Here is an 18,855-nt window from a genome sequence, read left to right on the forward strand (position 1 = left end):
CCACTGACCTAAGCTAATCGTATTTTGCCAAGCAAATGGTTTAGAAGCTATCAGAAGGGATCCCGGCCAATGTGCTAAGAAGGAATTCTGCCGCATCATCGTTGTCACGAACGTACACCGAAAATACATTATACTCTTCGCGCGTAACTGTAAAACTACTACTTTTTCTTCATTATCTCGCACTCGTACGCGTATAATCAGTCCTGCGAAAGTTACGGTAAATTTGTGGCGACGTAATCCCGGAGAATTGAATTCCCGAGGTTTTTCAGCGCTGCGTGTACGAAGATAAGGATCGTTTCCGCGCGTTCTTGGCATTGAAATTTCAACTCGACCGGTCTTGGCCTCCGCCGCGACGAATTATAATACCAAAGAGCGCGTGGAATTACAATACCAAAAAGTACAGGGAATTACAATACTAAAAAGGAATTACAATACCAGAAAGATATGTTAGAAAGAATACTAGAAGCGGAACATTGAGATAAGGACGATCGCGAAAGAGTCATCGTTCTTCGGCTGATATACTGATACTTTTCATATTCGTGCTGCGAAATTCTCACGGAAAACGATTAGATTACAAGATCGACCGCAAAGACACTGAGAACAAAATACTTGGAAATTTATTCGTGGAATATAAAGCATGTTTCTGCGAAATAAAGGTTATTTCTCCATGAATAACCCTTTATATTCCACAAAGAAATTTTCAAGTATCTTTTCTCAGTGTTTCTATCTGTACTCTGAGAGAAAATACTTGAAAATTTAGTTGTGGGATATAAAGTCCATTTCCGTAAGATAGAGAGAGATTATTTCTGTGAATAAATTTTATATTATATTCCCACAAGTAAATTTTCAAGTATCTTTTCTCTGTGCGCTAGGAAAAAAACTTTATATCCCAGAAGTAAATTTTCGAGTAGTTTTCCTCAGTGTGCAAGATCCCCGAGTTTCTACGCATGGCGTATCGAATCGCCCCGATCTCTACCTCGTATTTACATTTGAACGTACCCCTTTCTCCTCCGGACGAGGAGAAGAAACTAACGGCAGGGACAGACGGAGCTTCGCGGGAACGACGCGGTTGAGAACCGCCGTTCTCGCGCGGGCGCCGGCATAAAATACGAAATATACAAGGCGAGCACTAACCTGGTCGTTGTACAACGCGTACTGCGCCGGCGGCATGTGGGGTGGCGGGTACGGGGGCGGAAACTGCCACGCAAACGGCTCGACCGGATTAGGGGACGGCGTCACCGTCGTCGCCATGGCGTAGACGTGGTGCTCGTCGCAGGTGTTGTTGCCGAACTCGGTCGACACGGTGGTGGTCGTGGAGATCTGCGTGCAGCAACCGTCGGAGTGGGCCCCGCCGATCGTCGCCGGCGGCGACGTCGCCGTCTGCACTACCGTCGCCTCGGGGTGCACCGTGCCCGCGCTTGAGTGGTGATCCTCGCGCTTCCGCAGCTTGCTGCGGACAAGGCGGATCGCGATCATGGTTCCGTTGCTGCCAACCATTTTCTTGCACTTGCGGTACAGCTTCGCGAACGAGCTACTACCCGGAAGTCGCTCACGGCCGCGCTCGGCGGCACACGAGTCCGCGAGGTTTTCCAGGGTACAAGCGTGCCCGGGGCTTTTTCGCGGGAGACTCGCGGAGACACCGTCGAGAATCGCGAGATCGAGATCTCGCTCTGAGATCGCGCCTCGTGCGAATTCGAAGGCACCTGGGGACGATTCTCCCTCGCTGGTGTTTCGATCGCGCGAGACTTCTCGAGAGCTAATAAAGTTTCCAAGGCACCAGGAAGACTCTCCTGTAGTTCCGGGATTCCCGAGAGTTACACGATGCGACGATATCGGCGGAGTCTATGTAGTATATGTGCGTTTTATTCAAATCGCCAAGGACTTCCCTTGAACAAGGAGCGAGGAATTTACAAAGAAAACGAGGATAAGACGAGCGTGGGTGATACTCTCAGTCTACAACTCCCTCTCTTTCTGTCGCAGACGATTTCGTGTTACACGCGGCGCTGAGCTGTCATCGTGAAATCAGCTGTCTCCCTCTTTCTCTCTCTTTCCACGAAACAGTAGTACCCCCTTCCTCGACCTATACTCTCTTTGGCGTGGTTGTCGACGGATCTCAAAGATTTAGGAACGATTTTTAATCTTCTTTATCTCCGAGACTCTCGAGTAAATTCGTATGTCTCACAGTGAACACTGATTTTCGTCTCTCTCTCTTCTCTCCAGCTTGGGTGTGCTCGAAGTCTCTCTCTCTCTCTCTTTGTATCACCGTCAAGATTTTAGGTACGCGTCAGCCTTCTTTCTAGGTTACTCTCCGTCTTCGTCGCACGCGACACACCTCTCGCTTCCGTCTCGCTCAATCAAACAGCTGTATGAGCAAACCTCCCAACGACCTCTTCCTCCCTTCCGTTTCTCTTACGACAAGGATCCCACTGTTTTTACACTTGCGCGATATTCGCACTGACTAGCCTCGTGAACCCTTGACACTCGATCATCCGGAAAGACTCTCTTCCTCTCTCTCTCTCTCTCTCTCTCTCTCTCTCTTCCTTTCTACCTCTTCTCCTCCGCGCGTGGACGCGAATCGAAGGAACGGTGAGCACGGCGTCGTGTCTCACTGCCGATAGGCCGCAGCTGACGTGACTCCCGACTACCTACGCTCGTTCATCGCTCGAAGCCAGCGCGCGTCTGAACCACGGAACGGCGCGCTACGCCTTTTGTACCGCGCCGTGACGTCACGGGCGCGCGCGTCCGCGATTGGCCGACGCCCGCAGCGCCCGCCAATCGCCGCCGCTACGAAATTCGAACGGTATACTACTTGTCGCCCGTCCCGCACGTCCCGAGCGCGCTGCGCTCGGCCCGCTGTCGTCATAGTTGTCGCGCCAGTCGCGCCGGAAGGCCGACCAGCGGACATATGTCCTTATGTCGCGTAACCGCGATGCGTAACCGACGCAGCGCGACGTCCGTGGCCTCTCGTTTCGCCGTCGCAGCGCGTTATTTTATTCCTCATGCATACATGTGTCTCTCGCTCTTTTTCTCTCTCTCTTTATCTCCCTCGCCCTCTCTCTTTGGTCGTATTGCGATGCATCGCGATGATTAGCGAAATGTATTTAACGTTTAATCGCTCTGCGTACTCTGCAAAGGGGCGTCCGAATGAAGGTCGCGGCTTTCTTTTTTTTTCTCTCTCTTTATGACGGCTCGACGGCACGAGTACATTGCACGACGTGTTTGACTCTATCAGCTTTGTATCAAGAAATTCGTGACGTATCTGTACGATTTGCCGCGCGCAGTACTTTGTAATCTGCGCATTAAAAACGCATTAAAACGCGCACGTGAGACGGATAGTCGCGTTCTGTTGATTTATTTAACGTCTCCGCCTGCTCCACTGCCAAAGCCAATTTGCTCCTTTACTCTTGATTACAATCAAATGGAAGAAAATGAGACAAAGTTGAAATTTACTTCGACTAATTCGGCAGCAAACGAAACTTAATCGCGCGGAATGTGCGCGCTACGAAAGAAGGCGCGTAACGCCATATGTATTCACATTATATAAGATGAGAAGGGTAACAGTGTGTTGAATGAAAACTAAAAAAGCGTAAAAATATGTCCGACATAAATCAAAACGATGTGTGGCACATCTGAGTTCAGCAGACACTGTCGAGGTCGAAATCGAATTCTCTTTCGATCAGGTATCAATAAAAAAAGAAAGATTACGAAAACTCAAATTAAATCGGTACGAGAAACGCGCTAAATCATGTGAAATTTGAATGGAGTTGAATTCATTGAAATCAACGATTTAAGAGGCGATCACGAGGGGAGGTCTACGCCAGGAATCGGCCGGGACTTATCAGACCCCGATAGAAATAATAATAATAATAATTTCGAGTCGGCTGTATCCGCGATTATGCAACAACGACTGTAACGGCGCCTTTATTATTTCACAATGCGCGCGTAGAGCTGTCCTCTGTGCGACACGTGCGGCGTTTACGCTGACTTAACAATAACAGCAAGCAAGGTCCTCATCTCTCGGTCGCGCAAGCTGCCCCTTTACGCTTCGCTATCGCGAAGTTTCTCGAATTACATTACATTAGGATGGAGACGGCCGGAATGAAAGCGTAGCAAGAAACGAAAGAGGTTGAACTTCGGCCGCGGAATTTAATTTAATTTCGAACGAAGAGCCGAAGGCACGAGAAACGAAAGAAACTTAAACGAAGAGAATGGAAGAATATTAATCTCTGGACTCTATTAAATTAAATTGCAAGTCAAATTGTGTAAATTGAAATATAAATTAAATTGAATCGAACTTTGCTAAAAATAGACTGCAGTGTAAGTCGAGATAGAAGTGAAACGAAATAAAATAAAAATATAGAGGAGCAAGAGAGAGAGAGAGGAAAAGAGAACAGTAAAGTTTCATTGTCAACTTTTTCAGGTACGCCAGATTAAATTGGACCGAATAAAAGAATGTCGCGATAAGAAGAAGCAGAAGAGTTAGTAATCTCGGCGGCTAATCTCCGCTCATTCAAAATCTATTCTCGTACGTGACAACGCAGATAGGAGATTCCCGTTTCTTAGAGTCGGTCGTCATCATAATCTTTTATCCTCCACCTCGGGATTTTTCGTTGTGATGTAGATATCGGGGGATCTATTAATCCGGTTATCGACACCTTTCTCTCTCTTCCTCTTTTCACGCTGCAACGCGATAACGAGTGAATCACGCGCGCGAACAAAAGTGAACTGAAATGACAATGAACTCCGACATTGCATTTTCGCGGAAAATTGCAAAAGTCGATTTTATTTCGGTCGACAGCACCACGCTGGCTGCTGCCGCCGCCGCTGCTGCTGCCACTCAAACGACAAAAAAGCTTGTTTACAGGTGTGACAGGTGATCCGGGATCGTAGATCACTCGGTTTGTTCATTCGTCAGCTGATAAACAAGGTCGACAACGCGGCTGCCATCTTACATTTTGATAATTTGCGCGAGCATAAATCTCCCCGAAACGAGAGCTCCTATCAAAACGCGATGTCGGAAACGCGATAAAAGACTGTAACGTCGAGTAATATAACGTTCGACATCGCGAAATGGCGCAGTAATAATAACAACCGTTACGCTCTTCCTCGCGCTAAACCACCCTCACTTTGCCGAATTGATCGTTCGATTTTCGACCGTCAAGATAAGTGGCTTTCCGTCACATCAAACGTCGCTTCGCGCAACACGAGAAAGAGCACGGCTCTCCGCGTGACGCGATGAAAATTCTCGCGAAAAGACGCGGATCGCTTTTAGCGATCCCGGCGAGAATAGAAGCGTCTCGAGTTTCCAGGCAGTTGTCCAAGATCCGTGGGATAAAGCAAAAAAATCTCAGAGCACCCGGCATTCGATATCTCGTAACCGATAATCGAGCTCGGCGGGGATTCAGACGAACGTTATCTACTACGCGACTACTCGTAATTCCCAACAATGTCTCGGTGATTAAGGCCTTGAATTAATGTTTAATCGACATATCGTTGCTGCAATTTGTGCAATATATGTCGCACGATAAATTGTCTTTACTACTGAGAAGAAGACACTTGGACGTTTATTTTGTAGGATATAAAATTTATTTCTGTGAAACAGAGTTTTTTTTGTAAAATAAAGTTCACTTCTGTGAATAAACTTTACATTCGCCGCAAATAAATTTTCAAGTGTTTTTTCCCGGTGATATCTCGTAGTTTGCGTTGTCTGCACGCAGCAGACGTACTGATACAATGTCGTAGTGAAAATTACAAACAAAATATTTACAATTTTGCGTCGTAGAAAATCATGACCGAAATTACTATCTATTTATTAAAAATATTACGCACTTTTAAGGCACTACAAAATTATTGCAATTATTTCAATGTTTTTTATACCGTTTCTCTTTATCAGGTAGATCGTCAAACTTATTATTTATGTGGCAATTTGTTTTTCAGTGAATGTTTCCCGAGGGACGGAACACCCTCCGGGGTGGAATATAGTGATTAAGATCTTGTTGTCGTGCGCTTAATTATTTCATAGCTCCCTGCCCCGGCAGTGAGCTAAAGGACGATTACGAAAAAACGTATAAAGATAATAATATTTTAGAAATACTGACCGAGCTAACTGTCTGGGTCAATGAATCAAAGATACTCATACTTGATAAAGATATAATTTGATATATAGGATCACTATAAGTGACCCAGTCAAGATAACTGTGTAGAATGATTTTCTCTACTAAAGTCTACTATTTCTATAATAATTTATGCTGTAACTTCAGTATAGCCGAGCTTTACGAGAGACATTGAAAGAAAAATGCAATTTTAATGTGATTTTTATTTTCTCCGTGTAGAGTGCCAATTTATGCGTAAACGTCTAATCCTGCTCGACTCATCAAAGTTTCAAGAGAACGGATATGTACAAATTATAGGAAAAAAACTTGTCTCAAGAGAGAGAGAAAGATTTCGTTTCGTAGCGTCTCCCCCGACGTCGCGGAGGTAGTGTCTCGACGGTGTCTCGCGATAACGACAACGACGACGAGAACGACATTCCGGTAAAGAGCATCCGAAAGGGAAACGAAATACACACGGGCGGCCACGCGTCGCGCCTTTATCTCTATTTCCGTCCGGTGCTGCACGCGTACGCCAGACGTTAGTGCGCCGTTTTCAGCACGCGTCCCGACGCCACGCGACACCGTCGCGAACGGACGGACGCTCTCGAGTTTCGAGCTCTTGTTTTCCGTCTGCTCTCGTCTTCATTTCGCGCCTCGCGTTCGCGTCTCTTCTCGCTTCCCTTCAATGCCTCCGCAGCTGAGACGAATGTCTGAACGCAGACGACCGGATTGCAGATCGCCAGACGTCTTCAAGAGGACACGCGATGCGCGGGTGTCGCGAGCGTTGGTCGTATTATTCGTGGAACTCCGCCGGAATGTTCACGTTGACTATGTATGTTTAGACCAACGGTATAATATATGTATGTCGTTGTTGTTAAGTATATAGAATTTTGGCAGGGAGGGAGGAGAGAGAGAGAGAAAGAGAGACACAGATGTGTACAATCGATCTGTCTGGCAGCGACAATTGTTTGCATGAAATTCTGCGAAATGTGTCGAACGCGTTCGGGTCAATAAACCTGTATCGTTTGCGAATATCGCGATCATCCGGGGGAAAAACTGACTGACAAATCCCCGATAAGCGGACGTCACGCCGGATAATCCGCGAATTCAGGCGAATCGCGTGTTTACATCTACGGGTTTTAAGAAGCGAAGTAACGAAAAGGAATTAAGCGCGTGGATTATTCAATTCGCTCGTCGGAATCGACGCTGTTTTTTAATATGAAAGCAGTCCATGCGTCTTTTTACGTGACCTTTTTGATAAATTAATTCTGGCGTTTCTCAAGCAGTGATATTCGTCCATCCCCTTTGAGAGGACGTACGAGGATGACTTTCACCAAACCCCGATTGAACTAATCGGCGGAATTGCCAACGGCAATTTCCAGCCGTGCAATTTGCCGTTCAATAACTACAAAATTAATAATTCCGAATGTCAGCAAAATAGAGCCGGTACTTTCCTGACGGTAGTTTTAAATACTCAAGTTAAGAAGAAAGATTCGGAGAATTTCTTAATTATTTTCTTAATTATTTTAATAGCAAACTGTGTCTTATTGTCCATGTTGGCAATTTTGCTGAGTTAATCGTCGATTAAATTAACCCGTTCAGTGATGATTTCGAGTGAGACTGCGCGATTTCCCTCTAAGAGGTTTTCTTCTTAAATATATAAGCACATCTAGATTTCTTTCATCTTTATTCTATTTTCTTTATTCTATTTTCATTCTCTATTCTACTATTTTTTTACTTCCTATTCTATTTATTTTTTATTTTTCTTATTCTATTTTTATTCTCTGCTTTTCTATGTTTAGTCTCTATTCTATTTTATTCTATTCTTATTATTCTTATTATTCTTATTATTCTTTATCTCTTAATTTCCTTTGAAAAATTTTGAAAAAATAGAATTTAATCTAATTTTCGATGTAATCTTAATTACATCTAATTTTCGTTTGTATTTGCTATTGAAACTGAAAATAAAATGCGACAATTCAATCAAATGTGACAGTGAAATCAAAAGGAATTTAATATTTTATCACTCAAACTTAATCACTCAAAAGATCAATCAGAATTTGATGAAAGTCACGCTAAAAAAGAAGAGAATTCTAATTGTCGCTTTAGAAGGTCTAAAGGAAAAGACTTCTTAGTGAAGGGATTCCACGAAGGCGTAACGGTTCTTATTTCCCGACTTATCCCTTCGCGATTCGCAAAGTACGGTGCAGGATGCATACATCCTGCACAACAGGATACACAACATGCCTAATCGACGCTGTTGTTAATCGACGAAGGGCGAGGAGAGGAGAGAAAAAGTAAGAGAGACCTGAGTCAGTTGGCCTTAATTGGCGGCGATTTTCAGCGCCTGATTCGTCGATGCGAGTCCAATTAGCGGACGCAATTATCGCGTGCATCTTCTTCGTCATGCGAAATTATTCCGTTCGTCGCTATTTTTCACCCACGCCCGTTTTCCACCGAGCGCGTTTTAGCGTCGCTTTTCACGTCACTCACGAAGCTGTACCGTCACACTTAGTATCTAATGCTGGTTATCTAATTAGTACCATCAGTGACTCAACACATAATGACCGAGACGATACGATGACGCGATGATCGACTCAAAAGTTGTCACGTGACTGTATTGTCACGTTCCGCTTACCTCGGAAGAAAAAGTCAAGGATTATAAAATCGAGCTTGTGTGTAGGGAGAAACGAGTGGAGAATAAATACAGAGTCCGTTTTGATTTAATGAATGCAACACTAACGTGAAACTAGTTGAAACTTTCCAATTCGCGCTATCAGTGAAACGCGTGCGTATCTCTATTATTTTTTGAGCGATAAGCGAATTGCTCATTTCGACGATGAATCAAAGAGTCGACAATCGAGCCGTACATTAAATCAGTATGGGGCATTATTATGATGATGAATGAAACTTATCTATAAAATGTTCATGATGAATAGAACTTATCTATAAAAATACTAGATAATAAGTAACTAGGATGAGGTAATTATCTCGTGTCAATAACGAAAAATCTACGTCAGAGTGACTAGACGACTATTCATAATAATTATTTCGTGACAGGGCTTATTACAGAATTGTTCATGATAACTTCAATGATCGGGGGACAGTCTATGATGGAATGGCGCACTCACCTGATCGTTACAGCCAGCAGGACGATGATGACGCCCACCAGGACCATAGCGATCAGCACCCCACATATCATGTAAACACTGTCAGTGGGTGGATCTGAAACAAAGAGACTATTTTGCTGAGTTTGTTCGACACGCGAAGACGAAATTAAGAAGACAAAAGAGAAAAAATGTGCATTTCACGTTGAATTCATCGTCTCAGGCACACGTCAACATCATTAAAATCCTCAAGTAGCATTCAGTTATACACTTAGAAAGAAATATTATAGTAAAGATTACCTTAAATGTCTATTTATCTTTACAGTATTTTTTTATAAAGCTGAACGGAAATTGCTACAAAAGTTGTAAGTTTTACGATGTACATGATATACGATATAAAAAAACACTCCGGCAATTGCAATAATTTCGTAGTAAAAAGCCCGATATGCATAACATTTTTTAACAAGTTTATAGTAATTTTGGTCATAACTTATGGTCTCTCCAAGATTGCAAAAATTTTGTTGCAATTATAAAAAAAATTATAATAATTTTAATTATTATATTAAAATAATTTTTGCTACAATATTTTTTCCGTGTACACAGAAAGAAGTATCAACGTATGCAATACGGTATTAATATGATATTGAAAAAATATTTCCAAAAACAAAAATGTAAAAATCGAAATATCTGAAGACCCAAGCATTTAATTAGTTTGCCTGATGTTCAAGAGCGTTTGAGAACCTGTGTAGGTTTCAGTAAGTAATTTCGTGAAGATATTAATCCAGCGTTAATTTAATAGAAATGGGAAGCCTGGCGAAATGACCAATGAGCCAATTCCGTCGCGAATGGAGCTCAGATGCACAGATCGAAGAAGGGCGAGGAGGATGGACCAATCGAGAACGAACTCGTCCAGCCGAGCTGGGTCGCCTCACGGCCAACGAAGGCCGAGCAACATTTTTCCTCGGCTTTTCTCGCCGCGAAAGAAGAAGAACTCGTCGTCCTTTCAAGTTCAATGCCACCTCCGGGCCCGACCTGGCGCAAAAGGGACCGCGGAAAGGGCGCCGCCGCGGCGCGAGCTGCCTGCCACTTCTCAAAACCGGCCGAATCGTCCTCTGGACTTCTCGCGCAGGTGGAGATCCAGCGAGTACGCAGCATCCCGCTGGAGCGACTCTCGAGAGATGAAAATGACCGAATCTGATGGTAAATCGCGGTAAACCGCCTGGTAATTTTGGGAAGCTGGTAAAATGATTATTTAGAAAAGAATGAAATAAAGAAATTTCGATGTAAAGCTCAACTGGAGAGCGTTTAGTTTTTAATAGATGAATAAAACACTTTATTTAACTCATATTTTCTATAAAATATTGTCATGCTGTCATATTAATGTATTATATGTAGTATATAGTAATTAGGAAATTAGATGCATAGCACATCTCTAGAGAAACTTAACAAACTTTTTTATTAGGATTTTCGAAATAAAAGTTGTGTGTTTCATATCTCCACTCCGATGCGAGGCACGAAAACACGAAGAATGTCGCGTGATCAATTCACGCAGACAATACGCGGTTTATTTCGAGTGCGTTGCACATATAAATAAAATACGCCTCCACAATCAATAAACAATTTCCGCCATGATCTCGGGAAAATAATAATGTTTGCCGAGCAATCCCGAGTGGACTTTATTGAGCCTCATCCCGCAGTTTAATCTCAAGGTAATGTACAATATTAAATATCGCGAGCACACGACGAACGAAACGTCTCCGAATTCGCTGGGAATGCTAAAAAGAATCTGTCGAGACGACTCGAATCGAGTCAAGTGAACTGAATTTCAGGATTATATACGAACTAACTGCTCCAATTTTTTTTTCAACAACATTTGAAAGTTTTGCGTTTTTAAATTTCTTGCTACAAACACTGAAAAAAGTCAGGTTGACAGACTTGACAGACCTGCACGATTTCGGCAACTTTCCCCTGTGGATATATATATGTTCCTTTAATTTTTAGGAAGTTCATCTAACTGCATAATACGAGTAGCTCTATCTCTGGTTGGTCGATTAAGTAAATCGCGAACGATAAATATCACCGGTAATGCGTCGAGTCAGCTTTACGATCGTTTCGTCCCAGATAAACAGGTATATGACTAAATTTGACTAAACGATTTTATCAGGTGGTTTCTAAAGATTGCGTGTTTTATGTGTTACCCGCATTTACCATATAGAAGCCATATAGAAGTGTTAATAGCCGTTACCTTAGACAAAGTAGTCAGATTCGAATTTAAAGTTAGATGTAAATTTTTCAGTTGAGTCGCCATTACAAATATAATGTCGTGTGGATTGTGTGTGATTTAGATGAAAACCTTAAATCTAACTCTACATTTATATCTAAGTACCTTACGTGGGGCAAGTTTCAAGCAATGATTATTAATACGGGCGCAAACGATCGAAACACCTGCGTCAGATAGTCGATACGACTTTTTCTCAGGTCGACTAGAAGGATTGAAGTTTCTTGCGAAAAATTTACGTAACTCTCTGAAGCTTTGGTTCTTTGTGCGCGTTATTTTTTTTTCAGCGTAGGTAGGCTTAGAAGGACAGGTCTAACGAGACTTCCTGTTGAAAACTATGACGTTTCGCGCTCAGCATCGGCGACGCCTTGGCGATAATTATTCACTATTGCGTTTACCGCGTAGTTTCGTAGGGTGGTTCCGCGGAGGACGCCACGAGGACGCGCGTGTATCGTGAATCAGCGTAATATCCTGATCGTCACGATCGCGCGCGCGATCTACTCCGTCGCGAGTTGTTTGGAAGCTGTCCAGTTAACTGCGTATATACGACACGGTCGCAAACAGACCACAGGTTGCCGTCAGCTGACGCCGTTGGCAGACTCGGCGACTTGCTTTTTCGGCCTCGCCCGGATATAATCGTCGGGGTGTTTCAGGAAATCCAAAACGCGTCACCTGCGAGGACGCGGCGACCAATTTTAGGCGGGTGTGTCGTCAAAACACGTCGGGACACATGTGATCGATCGTCGCGAGCTACGTCGCCTCGAAGCGACTTCGGGGGAAGACGAACGACCTGCGCGGACTTGTCCCTGACGAGGACGAGTCCGATTGATTTTCGCGGACAGCAAGAGTTGTTGTTGAAATATTTCTAGAAAGTCGTACTATTTACACTGTGCATCCGCGCAAAGAGCACGGAGAGTTAAATTTAGGGGACATTTCGAGGGTGGGAGAAGTGGCGCGACACGAAGGAGCGGAGTCGAACGGGGCGCCTTGAAGCTTCGATCAGGAACGAATTACGGTATAGTCGTCGAAGAATTACTCGGTAAGGGACTCATCGTGCACGTAATAACAGTCTCGACATTTCTACCTTCATTTATTTAACCGCGAAGTTTATCCCGACAATGAAGAGCACGATAATCCCGGCGAGGAGAGGTTAATTACACGGCGCGATTTCGCATAATATCCACTTTCAAATCGGCCTTTCTCACGTTAATTGGAGTCTGCTAATTGAAGGCAAAGTTTCAGAAATTCGCCAGCGGTTTCGCGATAAACACCAATGATAACGAGCGCAAAAATCGTTACGTAAGAATTCGCATTATCGGCGATACGTAACGTCACGTGCTCTCTGCACTCGTTAATAATGCACGAGCCTTTCTGTGACACGCAAGAACGACGCATGAAATGTTTTAATAAGTAAACGATAAAAAGGAATCTAATAAAAGGAATCGACTGACCTCGAGTCAATGTTACGCGCCCGTTATCTGAAAACCGCGCAGTTCCTCATGTTTAAGATTCTTACAAGTAAACTTAACCAAAAGGTATACTCCGATTTCTTTTTCCTTTGGCACAAATGTAGAAGTACAAAAAATATTTAGGTCATATTTTTTTATTTTGGTCCACTTTGAGTTTCACGGGCAGTTTATAGCTTTTTAATGTTCTCACTCCTATCATCAATAAGTATAACAAAAATATATAAGAAATAAAATTGAATACAAGATATAGTTAAATAATTAAAAAATTGGCATAGCTGAGATATGAACTATTCTAAATTTCTTTAGCCGAGATTCCAACCGAAATCTGTGCTAAATTAGTCAAAAATAGTTCGAATTTTGGCTAAACCGAAAGAAATAGAAAGAGAGAGAGAGAGAGAGAGAGAGAGAAAGAGAGAGAGAAAGAGAGAGAGAGAGAGAAAGAGAGAGAGAAAGAGAGAGAGAAAGAGAGAGAGAGAGAAATCCGACAATTTAATTAAAATTTTAACAAAATCGGCATAGCTGAGACACGAACCATTCTAAATTTTTTTAGCAGAGATTCCAACCAAAATATTTCAAATCTGTGCTAAATTAGTCAAAAGTGGTTCGAATCTCGGCCAAGAAATTATTTGTATAAATAATTTTTTTTCAACTTTTTACATGTTTTATTTAAATATTTTATTATTTATACGAATAATTTTACACATTTGATTTCATATTCATAATCATCAAACTAAAAACATCTATATCTTGTATTCAATTTTATTTCTTATGCATTTTTATTGCACTTGTTGATAATAGGAATAAAAATATTAAAAAGCTATAAACTGCCCACGAATCTCAAAGTGGGCCAAAATAAAAAAATATGATCTAAATATTTTTTGTACTTTTACATTTATGCCAAATTAGAAAGAAATCGGAGTGTAACTTTTGAGTAAGTTTATTTGTTAGAGATATTGTCCTCAAAATAATCTAAGAAATTTAGACAAATGTACACAATTATTAAGTACTGAAAGAATAAATATTTAAGATATGAAACATTTATTCGGTGCACATTTAATTAGCACATTAAATTTCAGATTATATCGCGAGTGTTAAATTTTAATTATTATTGGTTGATTATAAACATGAAATTATTGCCTACACTGGGAGAAATGATATCTAAAATGTGAAACGTATTTATTCGGTATACAGTAAAAAAATATCTTGTACTTGTGTTGAAATCAATTCGTACAGAGATTTTTGTGTTAAACTGTTAATATATCCGTGTGTTGGTCTAACATATCATATTATTTTAACTAATCTACATTGAGATTACATTCATTGTTTCTAAGTGCTAAAATAACACAATTTATGTGTAACATATATATTCTTGGCGACATATTTTATATAAAGTATATAGATAAGTTGTGTTATTTGTTAACATATTTGCCTTGTGTTAAATTATTATTAACAACACAAAAATTAGAGTGGATAAATCAGAAAATGTGAAATGTGTTAAATTTAACACATAACTTTTTGCAGTGTGAGTATTAATAACATATTTACTTATACTAATACTAATACTAATTTACTTATACTAATGTAAAAAATCTTTTACAAATAAAAAGATATGCATTTTCTTAAAATTTCAGCTTTTCATGAAAATAACTATTTATTCTATTTAAATAAAGAGAATTGATTTAAACGAATATATTATTAGTTTTTATTTTTTCTCTCAATGCAGACAACAATTTCGTGTTTATAATTATTTAATAATAATTAAAATGTAACACTATATAATTTGACATTTAATGTGATAATTACTCTAATATCAAAATGACTTCTTGAAAAAGAAATCTCTTCCCGCGTTTAGAAACAACAAATTTAGCTTGTTCTTTAAAAAAAAAAGGAAATGAGAGAGCAAGAGGAAACATTTAATATTTGAGAAAAAGGAAGATTTAACATTTGAAATAAAAGAAAATACGACTTTAGCAAAGAAAAGAGTTGGAGGGACTACTCGACTGATGATAAAAGAGTGAATTTTGAGGAAATTGAACGGAGTTTATTAAATTCGGTTTCTATATATGTTTGGAGAGAGCGGGAGAGAGTGCGGCGGGAGAGAAAGAGAAGAGAATGCTTCGCAGTATGGCAATGGTTTCGCTATTGGCCGTTCACTTTGCCATTTCTTGATGTAGGACACGGTCGCCTGAATCACGTCATGGTATCAAAGATCTGGTCGCAGCGCACCGATGTGTCAGTTCCGTGTTAGCCAGTCCGTTGTCTGCAGCCTAATAAATCGTCGTCTTTAGATGTACGTATGTATAGATACCTATTGATACAGCTGTATGTATTTGAACAAAGTCTCTGTTACAGTCCCGAACGAATCTTCGAGGATCCTTGACGTCCCGCTGAAGTCCAAGGGGCCTTTTTCTTCTGTCAAGGTTCCTCGAGGGATGTGAAAGACTTTCGAGACGGTCTAAAGTACTTCCTCGTAGCGTTAATTATTCCCGCAAATTCCCAAAGATCATTCTGCACCTCGTGAGATCTACCGTAAAATACCCGTTGGGTGTTCCCCTGTAGCTTCTTCTGAGTATATTCTCCAGCCTCCTTTATATATTTATCTCTTGTATCTTTTATATTCTTGCGTGTTCACCCGTGAATCTGAGAGTATTTTCCGATATTTCTCGGAAGCTTTAATCGCGTCTATAGAGACGTATTTTTCACACGCCGTTAATTAATTTTCGCTAAGTATTTCCGGAATAATCGTCGATTGCGATTTCACGCAGTAGTAATCTACGATCTAAATCTCCGGCTCTATCTTATCTGCTATTTTAATTGATTAATTTCAAAAAGAACAAGTTGAACGTACGTCGAGTTAAACGAGGACACTCGCGGACTTTCCCTCGGCTCTGAATATCATTTAAATCGATACGTATATATGTGTGTGTGTGTGTGTGTGTATATATATTGTGTATATATATATAAATATATATATGTGTGTATAGAGCGATATTAAGCGAATCACTCGTGCGACGGTCGACAAACGAACTCTGCCTCTGTTTTTCCATCTCGTTCTAACAAACTCTATTCCGGCTCACTAGTGTTGTGGTAACGCAAATCGCCATGACGTGACTCGAACGTCGGATTCGCCGTGTCTTACGCAACTCGCGAGCGCAAATGGCGTTTTTTTCCGCGATTCCGCGCGTCGTCGGCAGTGATGACGATGTGCCGCTTCGCGAACTCGCGGAAAATACCGGAAGAAGCGGATCGTCCGTCTTGTTTTCCGCAAATTCCCCCTTAACGTCGGCGCGATTGCGAAATTTTGCGCGAGATACGAATGCTAGCGACGACGACACTCAAAGGGGTATCCTTAGTTCGAAAGGTTTCAGAGAAGAGTATTTTTTCGGAATTTTTTATATGAAAATATGAAAATTGAACAATGTCAGATTTTGCATGTAACTTTTAAGCTTACTTTAAGAATATATTTCTATCGTTTAAGCGAAAAAAGCGATTCTTCTTTTATATTCTGAAACGCAAAAAAAATTTTCTTATTCAAGATGAGTGTGGCCATCGTCTAACTAGAACAAACATTATACATTTATTAGTTTTTTTTTTTTTAATAAAACATTAGCAACTCTTTAAGAAAAAACTAAAATTTTTTAATAAAAAGATCACTATTTTTATTTAGTATGCTAGCATTAGTTTAGTTTTAACTCACACTTTCTCTACATAAGAAAGTTTTTGGTTTTTGTGTTTCAAATACTTAGGAGAGCTCGAATCACTTATACCGTATATACGTTTTATTTTGCAAGTTCGTAGTAACTAGGATATAATATACTTTTCATTACAGACAATAAAGATAAATTTTTAAGATAAGGCTTAAAAAAATTCAAAGTTTTACGTTGTTAGGTTTTTCTGTTCACCTGAAAATTCCGGGGAAGTACCTTTTTCTACGATCTTTCAAATAATTCCTTAATTATTTGTGTACAATGTTGAGTCTGTGAGACCAGACTAAATATTCGATCTCATTAACTTTCATAAAGAGTTCGGAAAATAGCACTATTTATGTTCTCTAGCATTCTCTGATTCTCTAGAATATATATAGAGATATATAGAAGTACGGTTTGACCATTAATCGTCTCAAAATAGTCGTGCAATTGCCTGGCATTTTTTTACGTCTTTCAGATCCATGATATGCCACGTCATTTTTTTTATCATATTTTAACAGTGTACAGATATTTTTACACATTCTTTGATGATAAGTTAAATTTTTGATAAATGATGATAAATAATTTTATTGATAAGTTAAATTTTTTTTATAATAAGTAATTTTTTGGTGATAAGTTAAAATTTTTTCATATTATCTGCTTAAAAAAATAATGATTTCTAGCCGGGTCGCGATGTGCGAGATCTGTGCTTGTAAGAACAACTATGAAACAGATTGCTATCAAAAGGATTGAAATTTTTACATGTATTTAGAAAAAGAAAACTTTATATAAGCTCATTTTTAACGCAGTCGTCAGCAAAAAACAAACTTAATGAAAAATAGATGGTTTAAAAACAGTGTCACAAAATAGTGTAACAAATATCTTGCAAAAAGCTAATAAATATTAAAATTTTATCCCGACAATATTTTATCAGAAAATTTTAGATGTTTTTAGTAAAACCCCGCTAGTTTAACCTAAATATTTTAACTAGAAGAAATTTACCGATTTTATAAAGAAAAAAATTATTCGTCTTATTTCATAAGGAATCTTCTTCCATTTATTTAAAAATCATGTAAATCTGTTCTACTTCATAAACTTTGATTCTATTGCACTGTTATCTTAGAACTTCTCTATTTCTGGAAAGGAAATGTGTCCAAAAATGTTGACTTTCAACAAAATTATGGCAGCTCAAAGCTGCCCGACAGATCGAGATTGTACTGCATGTCTCAAAAAATATGATTGTACACTGAAGATTAATAAATATCGCGTACAAAGTGCGATGTCTAGAAGACACTTCACGGAAAAAAGTTTGTCACGAGGAGCTTCTTCCTTCTAATCCTCTCGTCGGATGCGTCTTATCGACGCGACTAGTGATCCCCGATGCACCCCACATCACCGGAATCGCCTATACTTTAGCCCTATTTATAACGGTATAATCGAGCCGTTAGATTATCCTGTTAAAAATAGCAGCGCCGCTCTATCGCAAATAAGACACTTGTCGAGAGATAAACCCACAAATAACTCATTAAGCCGATACATGTATATCGCGACGGGATATTCCTCTTACGAAGCGAACAGACATCTCGAAATCCCGCCGATTACGCAGTTAATCCACGTGGACCGTTTAACCGCTTACTATCATGTGTTCCAGACTTCCTTCTATTATTTATGTGTTCCTTCTATTATTTATAGGCCAACACGTATGTAATGTAACGTAATGTGTCTGCTCTCTTGAAGTGTCAACTTAAATACAAAAAAGGATGGATAAATTGCTCTCGCAATTTCTTTCATTGTATTACTCATGTCATTTCGTATTTAACAAATTGGTTGATAACTTGTTGTGATCTTTCGCAATGACGCCTAAGTGAATTCCTCTAATTGTAAAAAAATCATTTTAAATTGCTCATAGCTAAAAATCTGTTTTGTTTCCAAAAATATTTTGTTTTATTTTTAGGCACGTGTTAGTAGTTGTTACATAAAACTCGTGTCATGTAAGATACTCAGATTTGAACTTGGAACTGCATTTGAGTTTTTTCATTCAGCTGAAGAACTCACATCAAAGTCTAAATTCTCATCTGAGGCAAGTTTGAAGTAATGACTATTAATATTGATCTTGGACCGATATTAACAGTTGCTACTTGAAACTTGCCTCAAGTTGAGATTTGCATGTAGATTATATAAATTTAAAAGGGATTGAATAAATATTTAAATTTAGAGTTAAAT

General features: G+C 40.1%; 1 protein-coding gene across 5 annotated transcripts in view; it reads right to left on the reverse strand.

Annotated features, from left to right (window-relative positions):
• The window catches only part of LOC116840565, a 107,667-nt gene that overhangs the window by 6,923 nt on the left and 81,889 nt on the right, over positions 1–18,855 (reverse strand). For all 5 annotated transcript variants that reach the window (XM_032807403.1, XM_032807402.1, XM_032807406.1 and 2 more), the window contains 2 exons: positions 9,224–9,317; positions 1,135–1,450 (listed from right to left, as the gene is read on the reverse strand). In XM_032807403.1, the coding sequence (XP_032663294.1) occupies positions 1,135–1,450; positions 9,224–9,317 (410 nt within the window). The remainder of the gene's footprint in view (positions 1–1,134; positions 1,451–9,223; positions 9,318–18,855) is intronic.

This window comes from Odontomachus brunneus, unplaced genomic scaffold (assembly GCF_010583005.1).
Source record: "Odontomachus brunneus isolate Ranch 3 - 2012 unplaced genomic scaffold, Obru_v1 Obru_scaffold_010, whole genome shotgun sequence".
NCBI classification, from domain to species: domain Eukaryota; kingdom Metazoa; phylum Arthropoda; class Insecta; order Hymenoptera; family Formicidae; genus Odontomachus; species Odontomachus brunneus.